This window comes from Tinamus guttatus, unplaced genomic scaffold (assembly GCF_059628265.1).
Source record: "Tinamus guttatus ecotype Peru unplaced genomic scaffold, ASM5962826v1 Tinamus_guttatus_pri_ptg000035l, whole genome shotgun sequence".
NCBI lineage: Eukaryota > Metazoa > Chordata > Aves > Tinamiformes > Tinamidae > Tinamus > Tinamus guttatus.
This window is the reverse complement of record NW_028288569.1, coordinates 4,705,447-4,730,935: the sequence shown is the minus strand read 5'-3', so window position 1 is coordinate 4,730,935 and position 25,489 is coordinate 4,705,447. Positions and strand designations below refer to the sequence as shown.

At 39.1% G+C, this 25,489-nt stretch overlaps 1 protein-coding gene across 1 annotated transcript in view; it reads right to left on the bottom strand.

The window, feature by feature from the left end:
* The window catches only part of GUCA1C (guanylate cyclase activator 1C), a 34,642-nt gene extending 18,968 nt beyond the window's left edge, over positions 1-15,674 (bottom strand). The window contains exon 1 of the mRNA XM_010223908.2: positions 15,419-15,674. Coding sequence (XP_010222210.2) covers positions 15,419-15,622 — 204 coding nt within the window. The 5' untranslated portion in view covers positions 15,623-15,674. The remainder of the gene's footprint in view (positions 1-15,418) is intronic.
* Positions 15,675-25,489: the final 9,815 nt, after the last annotated feature.

Genomic DNA, 25,489 nt, shown 5'->3' with positions numbered 1-25,489 from the left:
GAGCAGATCACCTTATTTACCTCATTGGTAACATACAGCATTCATTTTTTCCTACACTGAGAAGCTAGTCTGTTACCACTTTATTCCCACTTTAACCATAGATTAGAAGCACGTTGAAAAGTATTTGATTGGTGGGTTTTTTTCTTTCTTTTTTTTCTAAAAGTATATCTTTAAAAAAAAAAGCAGTTGTTACCTTGAGGAATAAAGGAAAAACAGTATAATAAAATTTTAAAAAGAGTGCTGTTAACAGTGTTGGAAAAAGAAACAAAATAACCCAGTCTGTTTGGTAGAAGAAATGAAATCATTACACTTAAGAGAAACTCAAACACAACATATCTATACGTCTCTATAAAAAGCTGGTGCAAATTCAGCTGGTGCAAAGCCTGCACCGTTAAAGTATTCCTTTACATTTTGATTTTGAGTAAAAATCTATGCTGGTCTCAAGCATGCCAGGTTTGATTCCGTTTGTCTATTGTCTTTCCTTAGTATGGTTGATCCTCTCAATATCTGCCATACCTTTGCGAATGCTCAGAGACTGGTGATTAGCATATATTTCTGAACTTAGGTGTCTCTATTTTTATTTTATTTTTTTTGCTTGGAAGATCATCTGCAGATCCTGACTTTGCTTGAATTCTGCTTATGATCAAAACTGAATATTCCATTCTACTGCAGGAGGTTCAGTGTTTCCTGCTGTAACCACAGGTCAGCTTCAGGTTACAGGCAAAGAGCCACTGAGGAAAGACCGTGATCTTTGAATGTCTCTTGGAGGGCCCCAACACTGCCCTTCTCTGCTGAAACTTTCAGCGGAATCAAGTAAGAAACATCAGAAAAGAGGATATATAGGTCTTCTTATATATAAGAGAGGCTGTGTTAAGGCCCTCCAGGAGTTGTTCAAGGATCACAGTCTCTGCTCAATGGCCAAGTGCTTAATAGTTTACAGAACACATTGGTGGAGGTGAGTGGCCCTGTCCCTATTTGGAGGGTGGCAAAGTCCTGTTGTGGAACATAGCCAGCTGATGCTGATGGAGAGATGGCCATACCAAACCCTTCAGCTTACGGTAATACATCTGGCCATCCCTCTTTGGCCTAGCATCTTATGATTCCCAGACTTTGTTGACTGGGAACATGGAAGATGACAGTAGAGGTAAAAGCTTTCTCTCATATTGGCTGTTCAGCCCTGCTGGCCCACAAGTACGTTCCTGGAAAGTGTGATGTTTAGCAATAAAATTAGTAGAAAAGCATTTTTTTTTTCTGTGATACTGAATTCCTGAGCATTACACCATTTTTTCCATCCTTCACCCTTGATCTTGGCTCATCTGAAGAAGATGGGGACGAAGGCAAAGAAAGCTGAATTTCAGTTCAGGAAAAGTTCAGGAAAAGGCAGCAAGAGTGCTCTGTACTGTAAAAGATAGAAGTTCGGTCTCACAGGTGAAGTGGCTGAGCTTATTGGGATGGCAATCCCTTCTGAAAAGTCGGCCTGTCCTGCAGCTGTCAGTCCAACCCCAGGGTGTTGCAGTGAGAGGAGGGTCCATCTTCCCTGTCTCTGGGGCCTAAAATTTTAAGGCAGTCCTCAAAATAAACCTAGAAGACACCTCACTTATCTAAGGACTGTCAGACCTGCAGACATCTTTCCTCTCTCCCTCCACAACCCCGTGGTCAAAAGTCACCCAGTGTTACACACAAGTAGAAGATGACTTCGACCTTTCTCTATGCAAATACGGAAAATATCTTATCTGCTTGGGAATCAGCTAGAGCAGGGACATCTGACTGCAATCACAAATAGCTACTGCAGGATCTGCAAGACTAAATTAGAAATGTAGCCCAGAGAAGCTGCTTTACCTTTTCATTCAAGTAGTCTCTTTGGTTTTGTAATTTGGGCACTGGATGTTGTCTCTGCATCCTAATCACACTTCCTCTGTGCTACAGGTTCAGTAAAGTATTTTGGGCAAATCTATTTCTCTGCACTGTGCTTCCTTATTGGCTGAAGGGAGACCATATTTCCCTCTAACACTCTTGTGAAAACTTACTAATTTGCACTTGAGCATACTGATATTCTGATACACTCACACAGAATGGAGATAGAAAAGGATAGAAGAATAAACAGCAAACTACATCTCATTTCCACAATTATTTATTTTATAAATGAAAGTACTTGCAAGAGTCCTACTCAAATCCCTCAAAGCCCAGCCCCACATATTTACCTCCAGGGCACTGTAATTGCAAATATCTCCCCAGCAGCAGATTGGCAAGCAGATTGGTGCGAAGAAGAGCCTGCAGGCTGCAGCTCGCCAACAAAACCATAGCATGAGATTAAAGAAAGAAAGAAAAGAAGGCTTACCTGGTTCAGATCAAAGATATCAAACACTCGTTTAATGTATAGATCTCCCTGTGGATCCAGCCCTTGCAGACCCAGAAGTTTCTTGAATTCATGCAGACTGAGCTGCCCAGATGGGCACTCTCTCATGAATTTGCTGTAGTAATGGTGCATCTCTGGGACAGGGCCATCACCTGGTAATGATTCAGTGGCACCCATATTATTACACAGCAAATATCCCCTTTCCTTTCTGAGTTTGTATCTCTCAGGTTCAGAGGCTTGCTCATGACCAGGATTCATGCAAATACTGCACTTAAATGGCTACGTTAAACCTCTTACAGCGTAAGCTTCTATTTTTGTTTAGTGACTATCTGTGTGCATGTGAGATTACCTTTAATGCCTAGTTTTAAACCAACTGGGGATTTGTAAGGTGGCTAAAGTTCAAGTAAACACAGCCATGCTGAAATTATAATTAATGAAAATACAATTTCTCCCATTGACTAGGAACATGCATCTTAGAAAAAGAAAAAAATAGACCCTCAAACTAGTTGACTTTAAACTATTTGCAAACGCTTAGCAACACATAAAAGTGTAATCCTGGTTTGACTGTAAATAATAGTTACAATCTAGGCTATAAATAAGGATGGGAAAGGTCAAGAGTGTAAACAGACATGCCTGTTGTAACATCCTCTCCTATGCAGGTGGTTAAGCCTTTCTTAATGCAGAGCATTTTGGACTCCTTGATATTCCTCCTACCTTGAATATGCTGTGCTCTTACATGTGTGTGCAATTACATACTGTTTTGCCCCTGTCAGCTGTGAACTGGTGATGAGCCTGGTACCAGAACCTCAGCAGAACAGGAATCTTTTACAGCAAATTCTTTAACAAGAATCAGCTTAATCTGTTAAGTGATTGAATTAAAGTTTCTTTTCTGTTGGTCAAAGCTGCATTCTGCTTTTTGTTCCTTGGCTTTCAGGAACTGAACTTTTTCCTTTCTTTATTAGGTCAAGGAAGGGGTAAGATGCCAGAAACACTTTTGCACTGATTAGTTGTTATACAGGGAGATGAACGGCTCAGGAGTATTACTATAGCAAAGGCAAATCTGGAGCTAAAAATACTAGTGTAAAAATCATATGCTGTTAGAGATGTAGGGAGAAGAAAGTCCCACCCACTAATCCCTTTCACTTGCAATCACGTGGTGGAATTGAAGAGCACAGTCCTGGGAGGTGCTGAGAGCCTCGTGAAAAACAGCAGTCTCCCTGAGGCCCAACTGAAGACAGAGAACAATCAATATATTACAGGATCAGGTCAATTTTCACAGAGGACTTCGCATACCAGAAGTGGGTTGTGCTACACGCTCTCTCCACTAGGACACCATTAAGTTTTCATAACATATATTTCCTGATGAAGTACATGAGGGAGAAGGTCTGAGAGCTCCTCGAGTGCCCATGAGCTTTTGAGAATCACATGGAACAAAGACATTAACATTATCATGGGTTCAGCCAAACCTAGCTGAGTAGGCAGAGCACACTGAGCAAACTGGGTGACTTTTATGGTGCTCTCTTTCACCTAGGGACCACCTCTGAGCCCTACAGCAGCTGCCTGATCCCCAGCATTGAGTTTCTGCAGTGTCTGAGGGAACAGGGGAAACTCTTCTCTGCGAGGGCAGAAGAGTCCTTGCATGGCTTGGACTATTTATGGGAGCTGAGGGAGCCTCCGAGATGAGGTGAAAAGGGAGTGGGAGGGACACAGTGTGCCGCCATGCTGTGAAGAGCTCTTCTCTGCTGAGTGGGGAGCACTTTCACTCAAGTCCACTGCTCTTCTGCAGGTGACTATCAGCTGGGGTAGCGTGGGGGGCACAGGAAAAGGAAGCATGGGCAAGGATGCTGACGGGAAAGGAGTGGGCAGCACCCACTAGCTTCCAAGTAAAAAGTCTTGGGAAAATGTACCCTTAGCAACTGAGGCACATTAGAGGGACTGCTGCATGGTCTTCAAAATGAGGTCTTGGAAATGAAATTGTGTTCCTATATTTCACCAGTCAGACTTTGTCAAGTACTGCACTGTATGGTAGAAAATATATATACACATATATGTATATACACATGTGTGCATGTGTAAATTTAAGATCATTCCAACTTTAATTTAATATCTGTTCTCAGAATCTCTTTAGTTTTATTTAACAATAACTAGAATGCACAGGGAAAACATGCCTTCATTGTTTGTTCTAATAATATCCTGCCCCTAGTGAGAAACTGGAAATGGATATAAGAGCTGTTATCACACCTGACAAAAAAACCCAAAATCTAAAACCTAAGAAATGCTAAAAACAAAACAAAAAAAAGAAGTAGGTGAATTATATGGAATACAAAAAGATTACATGTATAACCTGCTGCATAGTTTGACAGCTGTTTATAACACAAAGCAAGCTGCGGGAGTAGTAATTCTACAGAAATCACAGGGTCCTAAGACAATGGCAATGGCACCTTTCTACTTTCATAGAGAACAATTCATAACACTGTGAAGCTGAATAGAAGAAATTCATATAGCAAAGGTTTTTGAAGAAAACTCAGGTGAAGCGTATAGAGACCAGATTTTGTAGAGGAAGCATGGTAAAGCATGTGCAAAGGAACTATCCATAGCAAATTGATGCTAAAAGATGAAGATGAAATGACAGAAGCTACTGAGCTCTACATTAGCTACACTAAGAAGCTGCAGTAGCTTTCCGGAGTCTGCATAATTTACTGGGAATTAAGCAGTAGTTTCAAGCAGGCAAAGGTTAAACTGTAGATGCACTGAAGATGACATCTCTATAAGACAAAATATTGGTGGTTCAAGAACAGACTATTGCAGAACTGTGGGAAGATAGTGCACAGAAAATGTACACTGTGGGTAATGCAAAAAATATATATGCAGGGAAACACACACACACAAGAAGAAAAATCAGATTCATTGATCTTGCTTTGAAAATAGTATAAAATTTCATTTCGGAAGGGATAATATCACCTGAATTTATTTACAAGTTAAAAAAAGAGTAGTCTTATGATAGAGTTGGAAAATAGAGGTTGCTTTTTATGTAACTCCACAGCAGGGTGCTCAGAGACTGTTTCAATATCAGAAATGGCAGGTAAGTGAAAGAGAGAATATTCTCATTCCCTGGGGTATTATGAAAGCAGCAGTAACTAAACTGTAAACGGCAGATACTAAATCCCTGTGTTGTAAAACAAGGGGGTCACATATCTTTGACCAGGATAGATTCAGCTGAATGCCACCTACTTGAAGTGTAAGACAAAAAGAGACAACTGCTGGACCTTGAAGTGATGAATGCTGAGTTTTAAGTGCATTCAAAGAAAAAGCTTATCTAAAGCATCTGAAGATAATTTTCCTCTAAAAGTTTTGTCACTTTTCAGAAATCATTAACACCATCTTTTCCCTTTAGGCTACTATCCCCTTTTCTACTAATTTGAATATGTTTAATTTCTAAATCGTACTTTCCTCCTCCTATATATAAGCTACAAGGTGGAGGACTAAGGCAGCCTTTTCTTCTCCCATACCTTCATCAGAATAGCAGCTTGCTTTTCAGGTTTGATTCCTTCTCCTCTATAAACCAGAAGCAAACCAGAATAAACCCTGATGGGGCAAGTTTCTTGTAGGACACGATCTCCAACCTTTCTGCCCCAGAAGAGAGGATCCACCAATTTCCTTCCAACACAAGCATGAGGAAGAAGAGAGTTCATAACTTCTGTGGCATTTTAACCATGGAGTACACAGAAAAGCAGGCAGAAATGTGTGTGCAATCGCTTGATTATTCTCTCACTGAAAACACTGGTCAAGTACTGACAACAATTTTAGTAGCTGACAATCCAATTCCTTATACACCTTCTATATATTTCTACCAGCAATCATCAACTCCTTGGGTCTGTGGAAAGTTTTTAAACACAGAAAGAAGGCAGTGACCATATGAAAAGATATCTATAGAAGCCTGTTATGTCTGACTCCTTTTTGTGGTATCATTCCATCATTTGTGACTCAGAGATTTTAAATACAGTGATACATGTCCTGATAATGGGATAGGAAATTATGCTTATCTTAGTTGTGAGTAGATTATCCTAGGCTTTTTTGTCATTAAACTAACCACTTTCTGATATGACTCTCTTGATCTTGTTAGCCACAGATAGTACAGCACACCAGTATCTATAAATACCCAGGAGACTGAGCATAATGAAATAACAAGTTTTATGCTCCCCACAAAACACTTTTATAGTTGTTTTTTTTTTCCTCTCTCATTTTAATGATTATAGGAAGTGCTCTTAGATCCTGACTTTCTGCTTTCCATTTGTAGTTGAGTACATAGAACTAAGAATTCTCCAGAAACTGTTGTTTGCATCAAGGTTTCTAGTCATTCTAGTTATATCCTCCAAAGATACTTATGCCTATAGGTCAGGAATACTCTTTTTTTTTTTTTTTTTTTCCTCTGGATTGCCTTGTGGGCATCAGAAAACAGCAAGCGGACAAACAACCTTTGATTAAGGACAGAAAGGTGGTCTAAAGGCTGCTAAGATGTTACTTTCAAGTCGTCCAGTTAGAAACAAAAATAAATGGTTTTGTCATCCTGTGAAAATCTGAGAAGCCCCATAAGGTGCCCTCATTCTGCTTAGAAAAAATAAAAAGCAACCCCTCTTGCATGATGATCTGGGGAGGAAAAAAATCAAAACAAACAAATACTCAGTTGTGAAACAAATATTAAACACTTGATTTTCATCCCTCTGTAGTTATCATTAGTTTAAATTTATTTTTATAAAGTGCCATTTTCAATTTAAATTCTTATTTCTAGAGTGCCAAAAATCAATGTATTATGGGTCATATATTTGATACAACCTCCACCACAACAAGATTTTGATGCTGCTGGCTGTTTTCATAAAGGATTTCAGCTTAGACAAATTGTTTTTTTTCCAGTTAACAGCATTATAGATTCCTAAACAACTCTAAATCTTAGCTTTTTTTTTTGTCTTTATCTATCTACACAGCACAGCTATTCGGAAGAACTTGGAATATTAAAATACCCTATTTCTCCCCCTATTTCTCCCCAGCAAGCAACCCCACAGACTTAAGCATTTTGGAAGAGGGGAAAACAGAGCCAATGCAAAACACGTAAGTAATCATTTAATTAAAAGGAGAGACTATCCCTGGCTAAGTTGCCTTGCATCGATGTTCCGCCTTTCCCAACGCGAACAGACGCTGAGCAACTTGCATCTCCTAGTGGCTGCAGTCAGAATTACAATTATTTGTTGCAATTGTTAAATAACACATTTCTGTTGAATGGTTCTTGGTTCAGTGCTTTTCTCTGTCTGTGGGAAATGTAGAGTTGGCTCTCTCTGCAGGATGGCACTTTATTTTTATTTTTTTTTGGAGGTAATATTTCTTCTCCCTTTTGGAGGCCAGTACCTGTCTATGCCTACTTTTGGACTCTACTTTTTTTCATTGCACTTATTGCTAGTTCTTGTTAAGTAAAAGATAAAGGGAAAGAAGCACTGTTTTTCTACAGATTTCTGATCTGCACACTACCTCAAGTCTACCTTCTTCCCCCAACTCTGCTTCAAAGGTTGCTTTCTTTTAGAGGGCAGACAGGTGTATTATTGTTACACAAACTTTTCAAGTAAGAGTAAAAATAATGGTAATAAAAAGAAGAAAAAAAAGAACATTTGGAATCTTTGCAGCTGCCCAAAGCATATAGCTCTGAAGAGATTTTGCTTTCAAGAGCATGGAAAAGAAGTAGAGGCAGAAAAGATTCGCATAACATTCCAGTAGTGAAAGGGAGGAAACTAAGTATTTTAAGATTATAGACCACTCCTTCAAGAAACTCCAAGAAATCTAACTTGGTCTTAGTAGATTTTTGAAGAGTTATTCTCTTCAACAACCCAAACAACATTGAAGAGAGGCCAACAAATCCCATTTTTGAATTTAAGTAATATTGCACAGATGCTAGAATCAATGAGGAAAAATAAATCCTGGTTATCTATTTTCCCCCTACCTCCCTTTATTAGATACCACTACAAAGTCTTCTACTGTTCATGCTAATGTGTACATTTTAAAACAAAAATAGTCCCAAAGCTTTTTTGGCAGTTTCCTATAGCAGCAAAATCTCCAACCTATTCCCAAGCACCTATGACACCGGCTGCCCAACCTGCACTATTGGCTGGCCCACACACTGCTCTTTTCCCAGGCTTACCTCCAGCTTAGCCACGGCCTAGGAACTGCATAACCACCACAAACAGTAGTCAAATGGGCTGTATGGGCATAACATTAGTTTTGAAAACAAATGTTCTCATAACCTGTCACAGAAACTGTCAGATTAAAGTCAGGAAGTGGTGAAATTCACACACAAGAACCTGAAAAATGTTTAGAAAATGTATGAAACAGAGCTAAGGAAATTTAGGAAGGAGGCTTTTCTGCTGAAGGCATTCATAACTCTTTATGCCATTAAAAATGCATGCTTTGTATTTGACTTATCTATGCTATCTAAAACCACGTCTGAGGTAACTGCTTTCCATATGGTTTTAAGGCAAAAAGAACCAGGAATATTTTCGTTCTTCTTTGATCCTGCAATAGCAAAAGCATGGGTGGGGGGGCACCGAAAAAATGTAATTATATAACTTCATATGCATAATCCACTTTATGCACATTCTGTTCACACAGTCTCAGTGAGGGCTGTACAAAATCTCAGGGATGTGTACTTGGGCTTATAATGGCTCATTCAGTGACTTCTGTCTGTTAGTTGCTTGCAATCTCCTATCCCCAATACCAGAGGTATGTTACGAGAGGTTACATCCCAAGTTCTTTCCTTGTACAGCAATGTCAAAGATTAGGCACCATCACAGCAGCTGAAAAATATTCATCTTCCAACAGAGGAAAAATAACATAAAGACTTTACATAAAACGAACCTAACCCTGCAATTCTCAGCCTCTGACAAACCTAGAAGTAAAATTGTGCTATAGGGGACAATACAGCATGAACAATAACGACTTCTTGCATCCCTAAGTCTTATGACACTTCGCAGTGCGTAAGAGCCTTGACTGATGCAACGTTTCTTTCATGAACAGATTAAAAATTATATTTCTTTATTCTACTAAGAGATATGTAATTTCCACTGATCAAAGTTTGTATTCATAGGTTATTGCACAAAAGCATAAGGGAAGAGAAAGCTAATGTGGTCCATCTAATCCTGTGAAGAGCTGAGTCGTCTTGAAATTAGATCCTCTGGCTCCATTGAGCACAGAAAGACGCTCGAGTTGGACTTCTATGGCAAGACAGGAAGACAAATGTGCTGTGATTGTACTACACACAGGTCAGGTTTTAGAAGCAAGTTTGCTCATAAAGAAAACTTTTAAGAATAGGCAAACCACTGAATTTAGACTGCCTTCATAAATCTGGAAGCTACTTGGTGAAAAGCTAAGGTTATTTTTTTATAATTCGTAGCTGCAAAACGTACTAATAGCAAAACATACTAACATCGTTTACCAGTTACAAAGCCATCAGACATAGTTATTTGGCTTAAAGGCATCATGAAAAATCTCTTTAGAAAAAAACTCTCAAAATAGAATTGCATCTGAACCGTGCGCAGTGTACTGGCACTCAAATTTTAAAGTGTGAGAGACATTTTAACACATGAGCAGATCCTTTTTCTAACATTATTCCATGCAATCTCATGGTGTTCCCACAACACAGCTTCTTGCCCCACAGTGCTATGGATTCTAAATAACTTGCATGTGTTCAAACAGATTGGACAAATCCACAGAACAAAAATTCAGTGGAAGTTATTCAAAAAAACCACTACCATTAGCTCTGGAAATGTAAGCCACAAATTCATGGAAATTGGGAGAATATTCTGGGCAAGCATTAGTGTGTAATTGCCCTGTCCTTCTTTTTTCATATGGACTCTGCTATTGGCCATGATACGAGACTAGATGGATTTTTAATTTCACTCAGTAGATCTCTTACAGTCAGCAATGTTAAATTAAAAAAAAAAAAAGTTTTAAAAGCATACCACTGTCTGCTCTCCTCCATCAAGATTCACATCACTACAGCATCTCTAAGTCATGCAGAGCTCCTTTAACAGAAAGAAATACAGGTGTTCAGTGACTCATCTGGCCTATTCAGAAAGGTGTGTTGCAATGAGTTGAATTACAACATGGAAGCACCTATTTCTTTCTGCTGGCTTCTACCTGGGAGACAAGCTTAAATGTATCACATACCTACAGTGTAGGCATCTGTATGCATTAGATAAAATCTGGTTCTTCAGTGCTAATCAGCTACCACTAGTGCCGCTAGCCAGCCAACAGATCTGCTCCTTTTCCCTCTATCTGGCACTGGTGAGAGTGCCCCTGTGGCACCATGTCCAGTTTGGGGCTCCCCAGCCCAGGGCAGACCTGCTGTATTGGACTGAGCCCCGATGCAAGAGGCCAGGCCACCACACTGCTCAGGGGCTGGAGCCCAGGGCATGGGAGGAGAGGGTGCAAGAGCCGGACTCCTTCGCCTGGGAAGAGGGAAGGCCAAGGAGCTGTCTCTGGATGGATGGAGGAAAAAGGGAGTCAGACCATTTCCAGGGCAAGCTGGAACACAGGAAATTCCAACTCAATATAAGGAAAAAAAAAAAATCCCTCCACGAGGAAGGTTGGTACTGGAGTAGGCGCTGAAAGACGTTGAGGAACCCCCATCACTGGGAGATGGTCAAAACTTAACCAGACAAGGCCCTGAGCAGACTGGTCTAACTGGACCTATTTTGAGCGAAAGGTTGGACTAGGTGACCTCCACTCTGTGATTCCATGAATGTCAGGGCCAAAACCTTTCTCGGGTTTGGTCACAAAAAGAGGTTTAGTAGCACTGAATTTTAAGAAATTGCATTGATTTGCCAATATTTCAGGACAAAATTCCAAAGTTTCTTTAAGGTAACATTGCCTGGGAACATATCTGACAAAGTTTGCCCTATACTAAGACAAATGAACTATTTTTTTTGCTTCAGCTGCCTGCAGATTGTATGTCAACCATGCACTTGCCCAACCTAAGGCTTCAGATATGCTATATCCACCTTTGGCACTTAGAGCTGTCTGCTCTGACTGCGACTAACTTTGCGTTAGAAAAGTCTCAGCATAGTCAGAATCATCAAGTACAAATGTGAGGATAAGATTACTGAGAAAGCCGATACCAAACCATAAAAATCCAATACAGTTCAGTTTCAGGTGTCTAGAATGCCAATAGATCACTTTTTTCCCCTCACTTAAATCAGCTTCCTAAGCTTGACTGCACTCCCATCAAACAGTTTCACAGAAAACCCACTTCACAACAGAAAAATACACATATCATGTCAAACGAAACAGTCTCAGGTTGAATCCCAGAGCAAAAGCTTATAAAATCCCTGGCATGTGGTTTAACAAATCCTGGCTCTCATTTGCCACAGGCTTTACAGTGAGGTTCTCACAAGGCAAGAGAGAAACAAAACTGAGCTGCAGCTCACCCAGGTGCTGTGCATTATATCTGAATCACGTAGTTATATCATTGTCATTTCATCAAAAATATTTTAGAGTTTTTTTTTTTTTTAAAAAAAGAAGCAAAAAGTAAAACATTTAGGTAAAATATTCTAGTTCAATAAATTCATTTCTCTAAGTGTTACATCTTTTCCAGCCTCTAAATTATACAAACAGATTGGAGAAGGGGGAAAATCTGACAGCATTTTATCTGCAACATTTTTCATATGATCACTCTCTGCAAAAGGATACTGACTATACAACTATTTATGGCTATTATAAATATACCATTCCAGTCCTGCCCTATAAATGTTTTTTCTGGACTTTCTGCTGCAGCAGCTCAATTAAGAAAATATACAGTAAAATCTGTGCCTTAGATTACACTAGCTTAATGGAGGAATGTTAAAACATCTTGCAGAACAGGAAAGAAGCATCAGATCTTTAGCTAGAAACTCATTATTAAATAATGAAGTTATAAGCCTGGCATAGCAGTTTTATAGTCGATTTTATGAAGCCCTAAAGGCCAAATTGTTGTTTAATTTCTTTAAAATGAGGGAAGACTTCCAAGCAGATAAAACATTGAAACATCTTTTTTTTTTTTTTTTTTTTTTTCTTTCTGTCTAACATGGAGCATTATTAAATAAGCTCTTCTGGGAACAGCAAAACAAGAGCAGACTAGATTTGAGCCATTTGTACCCTCTTTGTCTTTTGTCTCCTAAATTTCTTCGCTCTGGTACCTCAGCTCCACCCTGTATCCTCACCAGGCAAAAAGGAAACAAATGCCTGATTATTCGCCAGCCAGCTGCTGCCTTAAACAATGAATAAAAGCTGAATTCTGCTGCAGCAGAGTAGTTGTCTTGGGTGTATCCCCACTATCCAGCTGCTTATTTTCATGAAAACTTTAGGAACTAATTATCTGAAATTCCTTTGCCTTCAAATTCGGTTGAATGGGCCAACTTATTAAAAAGTTATGGGGTGGCAAGGGAGGGGGATCAGAGACTGATACATGGGAGCACATAACAGCCTGTGATCTGACCTGTGTATCTGATCTGTGTATAGCTTGTTAAGTTTAAGACATACCTCTTATCTGATAACCTGAGTAAGCCGCTCACTGGATGCTAAAACCCTGGGAGGTAGAACCTATGATTAGTAACTTATAAGAAAAGCAGAGACAGTAATAAAGAAGGTTACTTCACTTTTAGTTTGGGGTTGATTTCCAGCCCCAGGTTTACACAGAGTTTGTCTTCACACAAACTGGCCCTGGTAAAATAATTATTTTTCTTACAGAATGGTACTCTAATTAATCTAGAAATGGATAAGAACTCTTCACAACTTTAACCTGTTGTATCATAATGCTCAAAACTTATAAAAAAAAAGCAGACATCAACACCTGTACACATATTCTCAGTATTAAAAAAATAATTGAAAGAATGAAGAAAACTCTTACAGATTTAATTACGTTAGTACTAGTACAATACTACAAATGGTAAAGAAAGGTGAGCAGGGTAAGATGGGAAAGACTAACTGTACCCTGCCAAGTCTGTGATTGAGCTCTAGCTTCCCTGTACTTGATGCTCTATTTATCAAGCAGAAAAGACATTCTGAAAATTCAGAGACCAACATTAAGAGGAGCAACAAGTTCTCCTGGGCATTTCTGTTGGCTCAAAGCTACTTCGAAGGTCCTGCTGCTTCCTTCTCCCTCCGCAGTTATGCCATGGCAAATACCGAGTTTGCCTGTGCCTGGTTGTGCACAGAGGCACCCGGGCAGAGGTCTGACTTTCAAGAAATGTTCAGTTCCTTTCCAATTTTCTGAAAAGAAGCTAAGACAAACCGAGGGCTCATTTTTCTGAAATACCCTCAGGTCAGTAGTTGCCTTGAAAATAATAGTCTAAAATAAATTTGGGAAATTGATTTTCAGGAGCATTAAGATGTCAAGGGCCCTTTGGCACACACAGTAGAGCTAAACTGAAAGAGCTCTCGGGGAGGTCAGTGTCCCTGTACAACACTTAAGGACACAAACACTGATAAAGTTTTACTGGGGAGCACAATGCATCAGCCTTATTTGTTAATTAAACAGAGCACCGTAACACACTATAAAGTTTTACAGAACACTATAGAGTGACAACTTTGACCCAGTCAGATTTCATTTTAATGGACTTGAGATTTGCTGACCAGCTTAGCCAGCAGTAATTAGCACACTTACCGAGTTACATGATTCTACTTAATCACATTCCAGCATACTTAATCATCTAATAACTGTCTGAAAAGAAAACACCCCATGTGGAATAGGATTTTACATGAGCAGCACTTGAAAATTGTTTTAAAAAGAGAATCATGTAATATGAAAAAAGTGCTATATATTAGGGGAAAATTAGCATAACAAGAATACTTAATATAACAAAAGTACTGGCTCTGGGAATTCTCAGGCTACTGGGCATCCTGCAGGGAATTAAATGTTGGATGTACAAAGGATGTACACATGGTAACATTTGCTTTCAGCAAATTAAAAACGAAAAGCAGTGAAACAAATATAATTAATTTTCATAATAAAGGATAGAAAGGTCATTCCTAGAGATTGAAACTCTCTGCAGTAGTTCTGGCTACAGTTTGAATCATCAGTTTTAACCTCCTGCTAAAGCCATGCATGTAATTTAATAACACATTTTTCATTACTCTCTGAATTCATTGAGGTCAATGGCACGGGTAGAGAACACTAATGCTTTCTTTTTTAATAGATTTTTATACCAGAATGGGCCCACATGTTCCTTCAGTTGAAGGCTGACTGAATGTTGGTGTTGAATTACCAATTCAGTCTAAACCTTAATTTCGTCAAGGGCAAACACTGCTGTTAAAATTGCATATGACTCTCAATTTCTTTTGTAATATTTGCTAGCAAGTGAGGCTTTGGCCCACAGGGGAAATATTGAGGCATGGCCTCTGGACAGGTTTAGTGACTGAAAGAAACTTCAACACTGAGCTGGGAGAACGAGACACGGTGATGTCAGTGACAGACATTGGACACTTCTGGTTCACCTGGATTGTAAAACTGGGATGAGAGATGAAAACAAGACTTGTTTTTTATCTTTGGAAAACAGAGATTGACTGATACCAGATTGGAGTCATACAAGGTGTTCAGAACAAACCCAGAAATACTTCATTTTGTGAGAGAAGGCACCATATTGTTTCTGTGTTGCATGTTTCTTACATTTTAATACCTGTGGAGCCAGGAAAGCACTTACTGCTTAAAAATAAATAAATAAATAAATGCAATCAGGGTTATGTAAATAAAGCTTCCAATTACAAGCACACACAGAAAATATTAAAAATTCAGGCTTTGAAGATGAGAAACTATTCAACATGTATTAGAATGACAGTATATAATGTTCAGAAGGGCAAAATTTACTGAAAGAAAATGAACAAATTCACACTGTTTTTTGGCCATTCACTTAATTTTTTTTTTTCCTAGCAGCATCCCCTCTGAATTGTCTCCATCACCTCAGTATTATCACAGCTTTGAGATGTTATATCCAATGGATCAAACAGTACAACCATAAGAAAGCCATGCCGTGAAGAATGAATTCTTACCTTATTCATGTCAAACGTGTGAAATACTTGTTCAACATAACCATTAGCTTCTGGAGTAAGTCCATGCAGATCCAGGACATGTTTAAATTCATGCAGACAAAGCTGTCCAGATGGGCACTCCTTCATAAATTTTGTGTACCAGTGATGAATTTCCATGGCATTAATATCATCTGCTGATCCAGCCGCACCCATAGTGTCAAACATTCCCAAATCCCGTTTTCAGTATGTATTCATCCAAAAGTTTATTCTCCTTTGCTGTAATTGCTTCCCAGCAACCATTCGGACATCAACTCTGCTTTCAAGAGCTACATTAAACCTCCTACAGATCACTACAGACATTGACTCAGTAAATATAGCACCCTGGCAAGATTACCAGTGCCCAGTTTTAGAGCAGCAAGGTTTTATAAGTGGATCACGGTGTTTACACACAGTTGGTTCCCAGAGCCTCGGTGCGAGGAAAAATTACACTGCTGCAGATGGTGGCCCAGTTTGCCCTGGTGTCTATGGTGCTCAAGTTATGTAAATTGTCTGCCTACTAAATAAGCAACACAGACAGCCTCTGAGGACATCTGCTAATCCTAATTCACACAGATCTAACTAAACCTCCAGCCCAAGTGTCCTTTCACCATTGCAGGTGAAACTGTTATATTTCTAAATACTGTGCACAAAGTATGCACACTCTTCACAGTAACTTGAGCTTCTTAAGAGCGGACTGAGTGGCAATGGCTTCCCCTTCCCACCCGATCTTTCCTGGGACAAGAGCCATAGAGAAAAAGATAGACTGCTGAATATGTTAAAGGACAAGAAAAGCTAAGCAAAGTCCCATTCTGAAACCTGAAGATGCAGCTGTAAGAGCTGCGAAAGCTTTAAACAGCACAAGGCATACATGTAAGTGGTATTCAAGTACCACCCTCAAAGGAAGCCCCTCAGAACATGCACTCTCTCCTCATTTTAATGTTTGCTTTTGGACAGCTGCCTTGCAGCACAAATGTGTCTTCTAACTTTTCATTTTTATTACTTCTTTATATACCATGGTCCAGATCTTTGCCTGGAGACATTATAGGCCAAACCTGAAATATGATTTGTCTTGGAGAACTGGAGAGAACTCAAAGCAGATATCCACTAAGGCCCCAGAATACTCTGTTGTCCTTAGACAGCAGTCACACAAGCACTTGAGTCCAGCATAGGCCGATATTGTCCTCAAAGCTGCCCCCACCACTGGCACTGTTTATTCAATCCCATGCCTTTCCTGCCCTTAGACCAGCAGGAATGTTTGCATGGATGCACTCAGGAACAACTGCAAGACTGGCCCAGATAAAAGCTTGCAGTAAGATAAAATACTAATAAAAATGATTAGCTTTAGACAGAAATATTTACACTTTGCATTGCCCAGCCTTGCAAAACTGAGTTGTACAAGAGAGCAGATATTAGGCATGGGAAAGAGTGATGAGCAGCAGAGTGAGTGCAGGACATCTTCTTTTGGTGGTTGAAACTGTGGAAACATACAGTGCAACATTATGCCTATACTGCGCAGCAGCACATAATAGCTTGCAACCTTATAGTAGATTTAAGCCTTATGGTATAAACTATGGCATGCACAAGCTGCTGGAATGTAAAAATATGGTTGTTACCTTCAAGGATGACCTACCATGAAGAAGCAGTATCATCTACGAGATCCTATTGGGGTTTCCAAAGGGGAAAGGTGAGCATACCTGGCTGTCTGGAGGGCTTCAGTAGCAACATAGACTATAGCTGTCATTAAGAGAGGATTTTTCTAAGCTCCAGCCTTTCCTTCCATCCCTTTGAAGAGTCTCCATAGGGCAGCAGTAGCTGTCTGCTAACGTGCTACGTGATACAAGATCACAGCCTTCAACAGCGAGAGGCGGTGGGGTTTACCTGTGCAACAAACTGAATAACAACAGAATAAATCCCTGAATGTGTGAACTGCTGTTTGGAAATGCTCTACTCCAAAATATCAATGACAGGCAGAGATTTGCGGGCTCCCTGGAAAGAAACTGTATTTGTAATAAGCAAGAGCAGCTAATAGAGGAAGAGTAGCTTGCAGAAGCAATCTTCCATCTTTTATCTTTGCTGACCAAAAGAAAAATTTCAATAGGTGTTATTTTGAAATACCAATATAGAATTTTTCAAGTACATACCTACCAAATTTGTGCTTCAGGCAAACAGAATGTTTTAAAACTCAGATGTAACTTAGACTTTTATTTCACCAGAAACAATTATGCATTAAAAAAAAATCAATTTCAGAAGCCAAGAACGTTTATAAATTCAAATTTAAATTAAATATAAGGCATGAATACAAGATTTCACAGTAATTTTTGTATATTGAGAATACCAAAGACTAATTTTTATCTTGTGAATACCAAAGAATAAGCCATCACAGTCCTTGAAAACATACTTCCTTCATATAACATGAAAGGATCTCCTACCTCTGTTGTGTTTGTCCTTTCAGAAGAAAAGATGAACATGCCAAAGAAATCTGCATTTTGTTTAAGAAACACTCCAAAATTATCATCAAGCTGTTCCAAATCATCTACTTGAGTAATCTGAAAAAGATTAAATTTTACTGTGCAACATTTGACAGAATGAGCAAACATATGAACAAACAAGACATGCTTGCTGGCAACAAGTCAGAATTGGAAAAGAAATAAGACAGAAGACTCAGAAAATTAGAAAAAGCAGTGCAACAATCCAGAATAAACAGCAGCAGGGAAACAGAATTAAGAGCAAGTAGAAGAAGAAATTGTTTCCAAATGCATTTTTATGGGCCATGTTTCTATTAGGAGTGTGTAGAGGTAGCTTATAATGATGATGTACACACAAATTAGAAAGGCTGTGCTGGAAAAACTACTTTTTCTTAATAATCAGTTTAACACTACCACTCTTAGGAAAACTGAATTCTTTAGTTAAAACACAGTTTTCTTAGAATTGTATCTGCATATTGGGCGAGTGAGGGGTTAGATTTCTTCCCATGTATGACTACAAGCAAAGTCTAGTAAACAGAAATGGAAGGGAGAAGGCAGAAGAAAGCAGAAGTAGTGACAAACTTGAATGCTGGGTCTGCAAGTATTGTAGTAAATGGGAGAAACAGGGACTTGAGAGCATGTTAGTAGTTTGAGAACATGACTTTACAAGAAAAAAAAAAAAAGGTCAAAAAAAGAAGTACACAGCCTGGAAACAAGAAGCTTGATATATGCATTGGGGTGGAAAATAAAGTAATTCCAGAGACTTTCTCTTGCCCAGCGTCAGTAGCCTTGCATAGAAACCCATCCCCTGTTTAGTGGCTATGAACCACATGCTTAGATTCCTCAATGTGGTGAGAAAAAAGCCAGGTCACCTGATGCCTCTCAGCACGGTACCGAATGGCACCTTCACTTAGACCTGCGTGATGTATTGGAAGTGACTCAAGATTACTAGCAGAGGTTATAAAATAAAGGTCCTTGAGGCTTTTCCGAATTGTGTCTCAGGGGCTTTGAGTCCTCTTTTTGCAGTGCTATGAAATATGTGATTAAATATAATGAAGGATTTCTAACCTAAATGTTGCAGACAGCGAAGCCCATGATATCGAGGCAGAGACATTAACAGCTGTTTTTATGGGCAGGCTTCAAGGGACTAAGCCTTTTTTCCCACAGCAAAATTTTCACCCTGTCTCTAAGTGTTATATATTAGCACCATCAGTCTCTGCAATTCAAGGGAATAAGATGCTCAGACTTTAAGGCAAAAGAAAGCCTGCACCCTTAAGAATTTTTATCTGATCCCCTTGCTAAGGTGACAGGCAACAATCTTAACTGTGACCATAAAAATAACAGATCACTGATCCTAAAAGTCTTGTTTTCCTTTGAAAAGGAAAGGCAGCCTTAGGAGAGGCTTTCTGGGATTCTTTGAACTATTCCTGCCAAAATGTTGTGCAACAGCTTTGCTTGGGTGTTTTAAAGAGCAAGTGTTTGCATCATTATAGTGTTGAACTTACCATCACAAGGTGGTATGTGGGTTCGAAAGGCAATTAGATGATTTCACAGAGGAAAAGCCCATTGAACGCCTGTATCAAACGTGTTCTCTGGTTGAGAAGGCACCGGCTGCTCGAAGTAGAGTGGGTGACTGGGCCACTCTCTCCTTAGCTATATCCTACTAGCTCTTGGCAGCAATAGGATGGTGGACTAGAAGTACTTTTGGTTTGAGTAGTGAAGTATAGCGATTATAGTCCAGGCATGAGAACATTTAATTGCCTTATCTTTATATACCTGGTTGCCAGACTGAGCAAAGAGCAATGATTTTGGAAATATGAAGCTATTTCTGAAGGCAGCTCTGTCTTAGATTGATGTCTAGAGACAATGCAAGACAAAACAAGTTTATTTTTAATTTGCACATTTATTAGAAATGCCTTGAAAACTATTTTTTTTTCCTTAAGGTTTTATTTGCATCTTCCCATCATTTTTTCACACAGGCTTACAGCTTCCTTGATCCAATGCTTTCTGTTGTAATATGCCTATAAACTTTTCAGTGCTATCATATGTGAAAATATGTAACTCTGAATAGGAATAAACCTGTAAATTAGCGACTTCTTGTATTATGTACTACCTCTGCTCTCTAAATGGCAAAAGTTATAATTATGCAGAAATCTGCCTGCTACCAGAACCAGGGGCGAAATCTGGTGCCACTGATATCAGGTAATTAAAAAAAAAAAAAAAAATCGAGAGAGTTTTGATAGCCTACACCAAAGAGATGACTAGATGGTAATTAACCTGTAATTCTTCTACTTATATTAATTGCTTTTTAAGTTCTTATTAATTAATTGCAATGGTTCTCAAACTTTATTACATGCCTCTAGAAGTTCCTTCTGTAAGCTTGAAGTCATTGGTAAGGTTACACAGGTAATATCCTTATTCTACTAAAGCCATTTATAAGAAGTGTTAAAGTGCCACTGTTGTTTTCTTGCAAGTTACTTATGCAACACAAATGCAAAAGCATTTTATCATAAAAAAAAAAAAACAGCCCAAATCATTCCCCTTCTCCTACACTAAGGAAAAAGAAGAAAAATAAAACTATCCCCTCTTTCAGAAAGATAGCAAATATCATTATTTTCATTAATGTCTTTTGCTTAATTTTGCAATCAACATTGACAAGTGATTACACAAACTAAAATTGAAGAGTACGCACAGCATGCTTAGTTAGGTCTGAAGAGCCACTTTATATTTAATAAATGGGCTGTAATGCAGTGTGACAGCTGTGATCTTGTCTGATCTGTCTGCCCTAGCTGGGCAGAGATTAGCGCTCACAGTCGGGGACTGGAGGGGGTCACCCTGATGCCCTTGTCACCAATGAGCCACTGGGTGCTGAGGGAGCCGGTCCAGCTCCAGCTCCCCGGACCTCATCTCCTGGGCCCCACATAACCCCTGTCTGTCTGCATGCCTAAATGGGTGCCCACCAAGGGCCTGGATTTTTCTAGAAAATGAAGTACTCTTTCCTAACCTAAAGAGTTTGCTTTGTTTTGTCACACCCAAGACATTGCTGCACCGCCTTGAAACTATATTTCTGATGAGACCTACTATACATATACATTTATACTTGGAGAATTCCAAGCTAGTAGCTCATCATACTTAACAGAGGACAAGGGCCTATGAGATACACACATTTAACACACCGTCAACAGTAACCAAATCAGAAAGAATTCAGGTGACCACAGTAACTTCCTTTATAGTCAACCCTAAAAGTTTTATCTGAACCTGTGAAGGTGTCAAGCAAATGCTAGCCATTTACAATAGAAAAAACTGGGAAGCATTGTTTTTTTAACAAAAACCTTCCCTTTTTTTAATCAGACAATGACCCTGAATAGTTGACAGTAATATCTACTAACAGCAGGAAAAAAGATAGCAAAAAGCAACTTGGGATTTTGTCTCACTATCGGCTTTCCATGTTGCACCCTGAGAGGAAATATATAAAAATTAAACCAGCATAGATTTACTGTAAAAGAAAGATGTGGAAAAACCTGTGGGGAAAAACCCACTACACTTCATATTCCTTAAGAGATATTTCATCACCAGTATGTTATGCAGCATTAACTATACTGCAAAGTTATCTCAGTACTCTTTGAGGTTGCTGTCCCCAATTGCTGTAACTCTGAACAAATTTTAAGACATGACAAAATATCAGCAGGTACAACATTTTTTAGTGCTGTTTGACTGGCTGTTAATATAAAGAAATCCTCTGTGTTTCAGTCTGAAAAATTGGAAGAAAATATGTTTTAGAGAACCTACTCTGCACTAAGAAGTTAGGCACTATAGGAGTGGAAAGATACAAGATCTCTCCTTTTTTAAAAAAAGAACATATGGACTACAAGTTGCTTAATCAGCACATGCAATTAAAATGAAGGCATAGGAAATCTGGTAGAGTTTAGAAAATAGAGATTAGTGTTTCCAGAAAAATGTTAATGTATTACAGACTTTTTTTTTTTGTATTTTTAAGCCACTTTCATCACCATGTGATGCTACGTGTGCAGGGGGGTTGGAGTAGATGATCTCTAGAGGTCCCTTCCAACCTTAAGCATTCTATGATTCTATGATATCAACCTACACCGTTAAAGAGTAAACCACTTGAACTCTAATCTCAAATCTCTCATAAATTCTATTCAGTCTTGCAGGAAACATTTGAAAAGACTCAAAGAGGAGAAAAAAAAAGCGATGTGGGTTTCAAAACTGTTTAAACTGGAGAACACTTGTCTTTTTATGAATTAAGAAGTTACATGTGCAGCCGATGACACCAAGTTAGTTCCTCAGTCACTGTACTCAGGTGCAGACAGAGACTTCAGTAGATGGACTAGTTTCACTACCTTCAGTTTAAGAAAGGCTCTGATCTACCCCAAATTTTCATCTTCTTAGAGAATACCGATACCCACTGAAGTGGAAAGAGCCCCAGGAAGACAGGGAATGAAGGAAAAAAACTGTCATTCTACAAATTGCATATTCAATATTTACAGTGGCAACAGTGAGCATGAAAATTTTACCAAATTCTTTTCCTGAGCAGATACAATAGGGGGAGACACTGCAGGTTCATTTACTTGCAAGACCAAGCCTCATCCTATAAAAAAAAAAAAAAAAAAAAAAAAAAATATTACAGTGAAATTTGTGAACTATTTTTGACAGCAAGAGCTGTCTGCATGAGCCTGGAAAGCTGAGCTGGAATGGACTCAAGTTTGCCTCTCTCACAGGTCTGGACGATCACCACACTGATCCCATTTGCGGATGACACAGTATGCACCTTCTGGCATAGTGCCCACAAAGCTCAACATTTACTCAAAGATCAGACACTCCTGTTCTGCACTAGTAAATCTGAGGTCAAATCTTCCAGATGGTCTTCAAAGAAACCGAAGCAATTACACAAAAAACAACAACAAAAACAGCTCTTGCATTAAGCGACCAAAATTCTTCCTGTATTAATGCTTTTGATGGTCTTGACTGTCACAATATTTTAAGAGGATAACTGAAAGCTGAAGCTGAACTCAAGTTTTCTGCCTTATGTTTAACCTTTGTGTCCACACTGCATAATTTGAAAAGGCTCTCTGGAGGATTAAATGTACTTCAGTTAATAAATTCAAGAATATAAATCAAAGAATTCTCTTTTCCTTGGAAAGTAGCATATACAATGAATAATTACCCCTATCTTACCACATATCAGCTTAGAATATAAATGATTTTTTATATAATAGGTTTTACTTGGCTACAGCACAATTCTGACTTAGTTAATTGTTCAGAACAACTCTCTGGCTATATTTATAACTAAGGAAAAAAATAAGTATTTACATTCAGGACATCAGTATTATGCGAAAGTATAAAAGGAACCAAAAAAATCTGTAAAGGAACAAACAGTTGAACAAATCAAATAGGGAAAGGAGAGAAGGAAAAAAAAAAAAAAAAGAGGGTCATCCAACACCATTTAAGTTCAGGAGGATATGGAGGCTCTGGAGGAGCAAGACAAGATTTTTACCATCAGCTGGAGAATAACAACATTTTCACCGCAGAGTCATCCTCCCGTGCCTTAAAAGTGACACTGGGCATTTAAAAATAAGAGTTCTCAAGTACTGAGGAGTTAGTGTCAGGAGAACTAAGAAATCTGCCCTCTGATACTAGCAGAAAACCTAAATAGTTTGATCTAAATCAAGCTCAGCAAAACTGTTGATCTGTGTGGGCCCATGCTGGGGAACTCTGGTGATGCTGAAGGCAAAATCATGCTGTGGCAAATCTTAGGGCACGTCCTACAACTTGTCATTGGCACCTTTCAGTAACACAACCCCCCAGCAGCCGTGCAGGAGTTAACATTCCTGATGCTGGAAGACAACAAAACACGATTATATGTTTTTTGGGTCCTCCATGGGAAAGCAATTCCCACTTTGCATGAAAATATCTGATTTCTGCCTTTCACCTTATGGCTGCCTGCAAGCTGGTCCCTTTTAAAGCTAATTAGCTAAATTTAGAAGCAAGAGGAAAGTAGCTTATTAAAAGGGGTGGTTGGAGCTACATCTTGTCAGCATGGGACTAGTTCCGCCTTTTGAGTTCATCAAAGGTCTGCGTGCTTTAAGAACAGGTGGGCGATAATTTGTCTGCAGAAGGAACCCAGCAGCTCAACTCATGGCCAGAAATAATCAAGTTCAACACCAGCAACCAAGAGTTACTCCCACAGCATGCATTTACTTCAAGCATAATTTCAGTGCAACGAAGCGTGGGGACAAAAACAGACATTGTCCCAGCCTAAAAACAGGAGAGGCAAATCACTTACAAAACTTACTGGAAAAAAAAAATATCGATATATGCATTGATACCAGGTATATAAAGTCTTTGCATGTCTATGTGTTAAGCGAGGTAAAACATTGCTGGAGTTTCCAAAGAAGTAGGAGCTATACCTATAAACCTGAACTACTGAGGGAGCAGGAAATTCCTTCTGTTTAGAGTAAGGAACTATAAGTTGTTAGTCCAGTGTGGATTTTTTGTCATGGAAGACATTCTAATTCTAAAATAACACAATCAGACAACTACAAGTCTGCCTGCCTCAAGCACAGATATAGGATCCTCCAGAGACAGGCAGGTAAGCAGCTCTCTTGATTGCATACAGGCTTGCAGGAGGTACAGCAGAACTCTAAAAACTTCAGTAACAATAAAACACTTTACACGAAGACAACACAACACTGACCGCTGATGAAGAGGCATAAAATAACACAGACAGGAAAGTCATGTCCTGATAACTCCAACACCTTTAGCAAGGCCCATTGCTTGCAGTGGAGCTTTCCCTTAGTATGGTGGAGTGATACAAGGTGTATGAAATGAAACTATGCTTTTAAGCACAGCAGGATTTAAACTTTTTGTAGCATAGTAAAAGAAGATTTTACAAAGAAAGATTAAAGCCACACATACAAACTGCACTTACAAGACTTCAGTGCACATCATTGCATTAGAAGAGCTAGCAGAAAATTTACTTAGTGTGCAGTTTTCAATTTAGTACAGTTTTTAGTAGCAGAAATGTCTCAATTTTATGAAAATTGATCCTGTTTTTCAACCAGCTGTATAAGATGATACTAAACCATCTGGCAGCCGTGCTGTAATTTACTGGGTCTAAAATTAAAGAACTGGACTGGAGGCCAACTATTTTTGCTTATCTATTGCCATCACGAAAGCTGAATTCTGTTTTCGGGAGAGTCTTCTGCACAGCACCAACAGAAGGACAGAAGGCATTTTAATTTCTTTTCCTCTCATCCTTGGTGTAAAAGAAAAAAGGAAAAAAGCACATTAAGCACATTTAACAAAAATGCTTCCTTGTATTTCAGATGAAAAGCTGGAAGAATGCAGGAGCAAGAGAGGATGGTTTGCTCAGAGCTGCAACAAAATCATGCACCTGATTTAGTCACTTGGTGTTGCAGGGATGAAGTTCCCTCCTGCTTGGTTCTCTCAGCCCTAGGAAATGGTAAGTAAGAGCTGCCTTCCTGAGGAGACACGGCAGCTTCCAGGGACCAAGGCACAGCACACTGGTGCTTATGGAGTAAGGGAAGCAGGCGTCTTACGAGCTTCA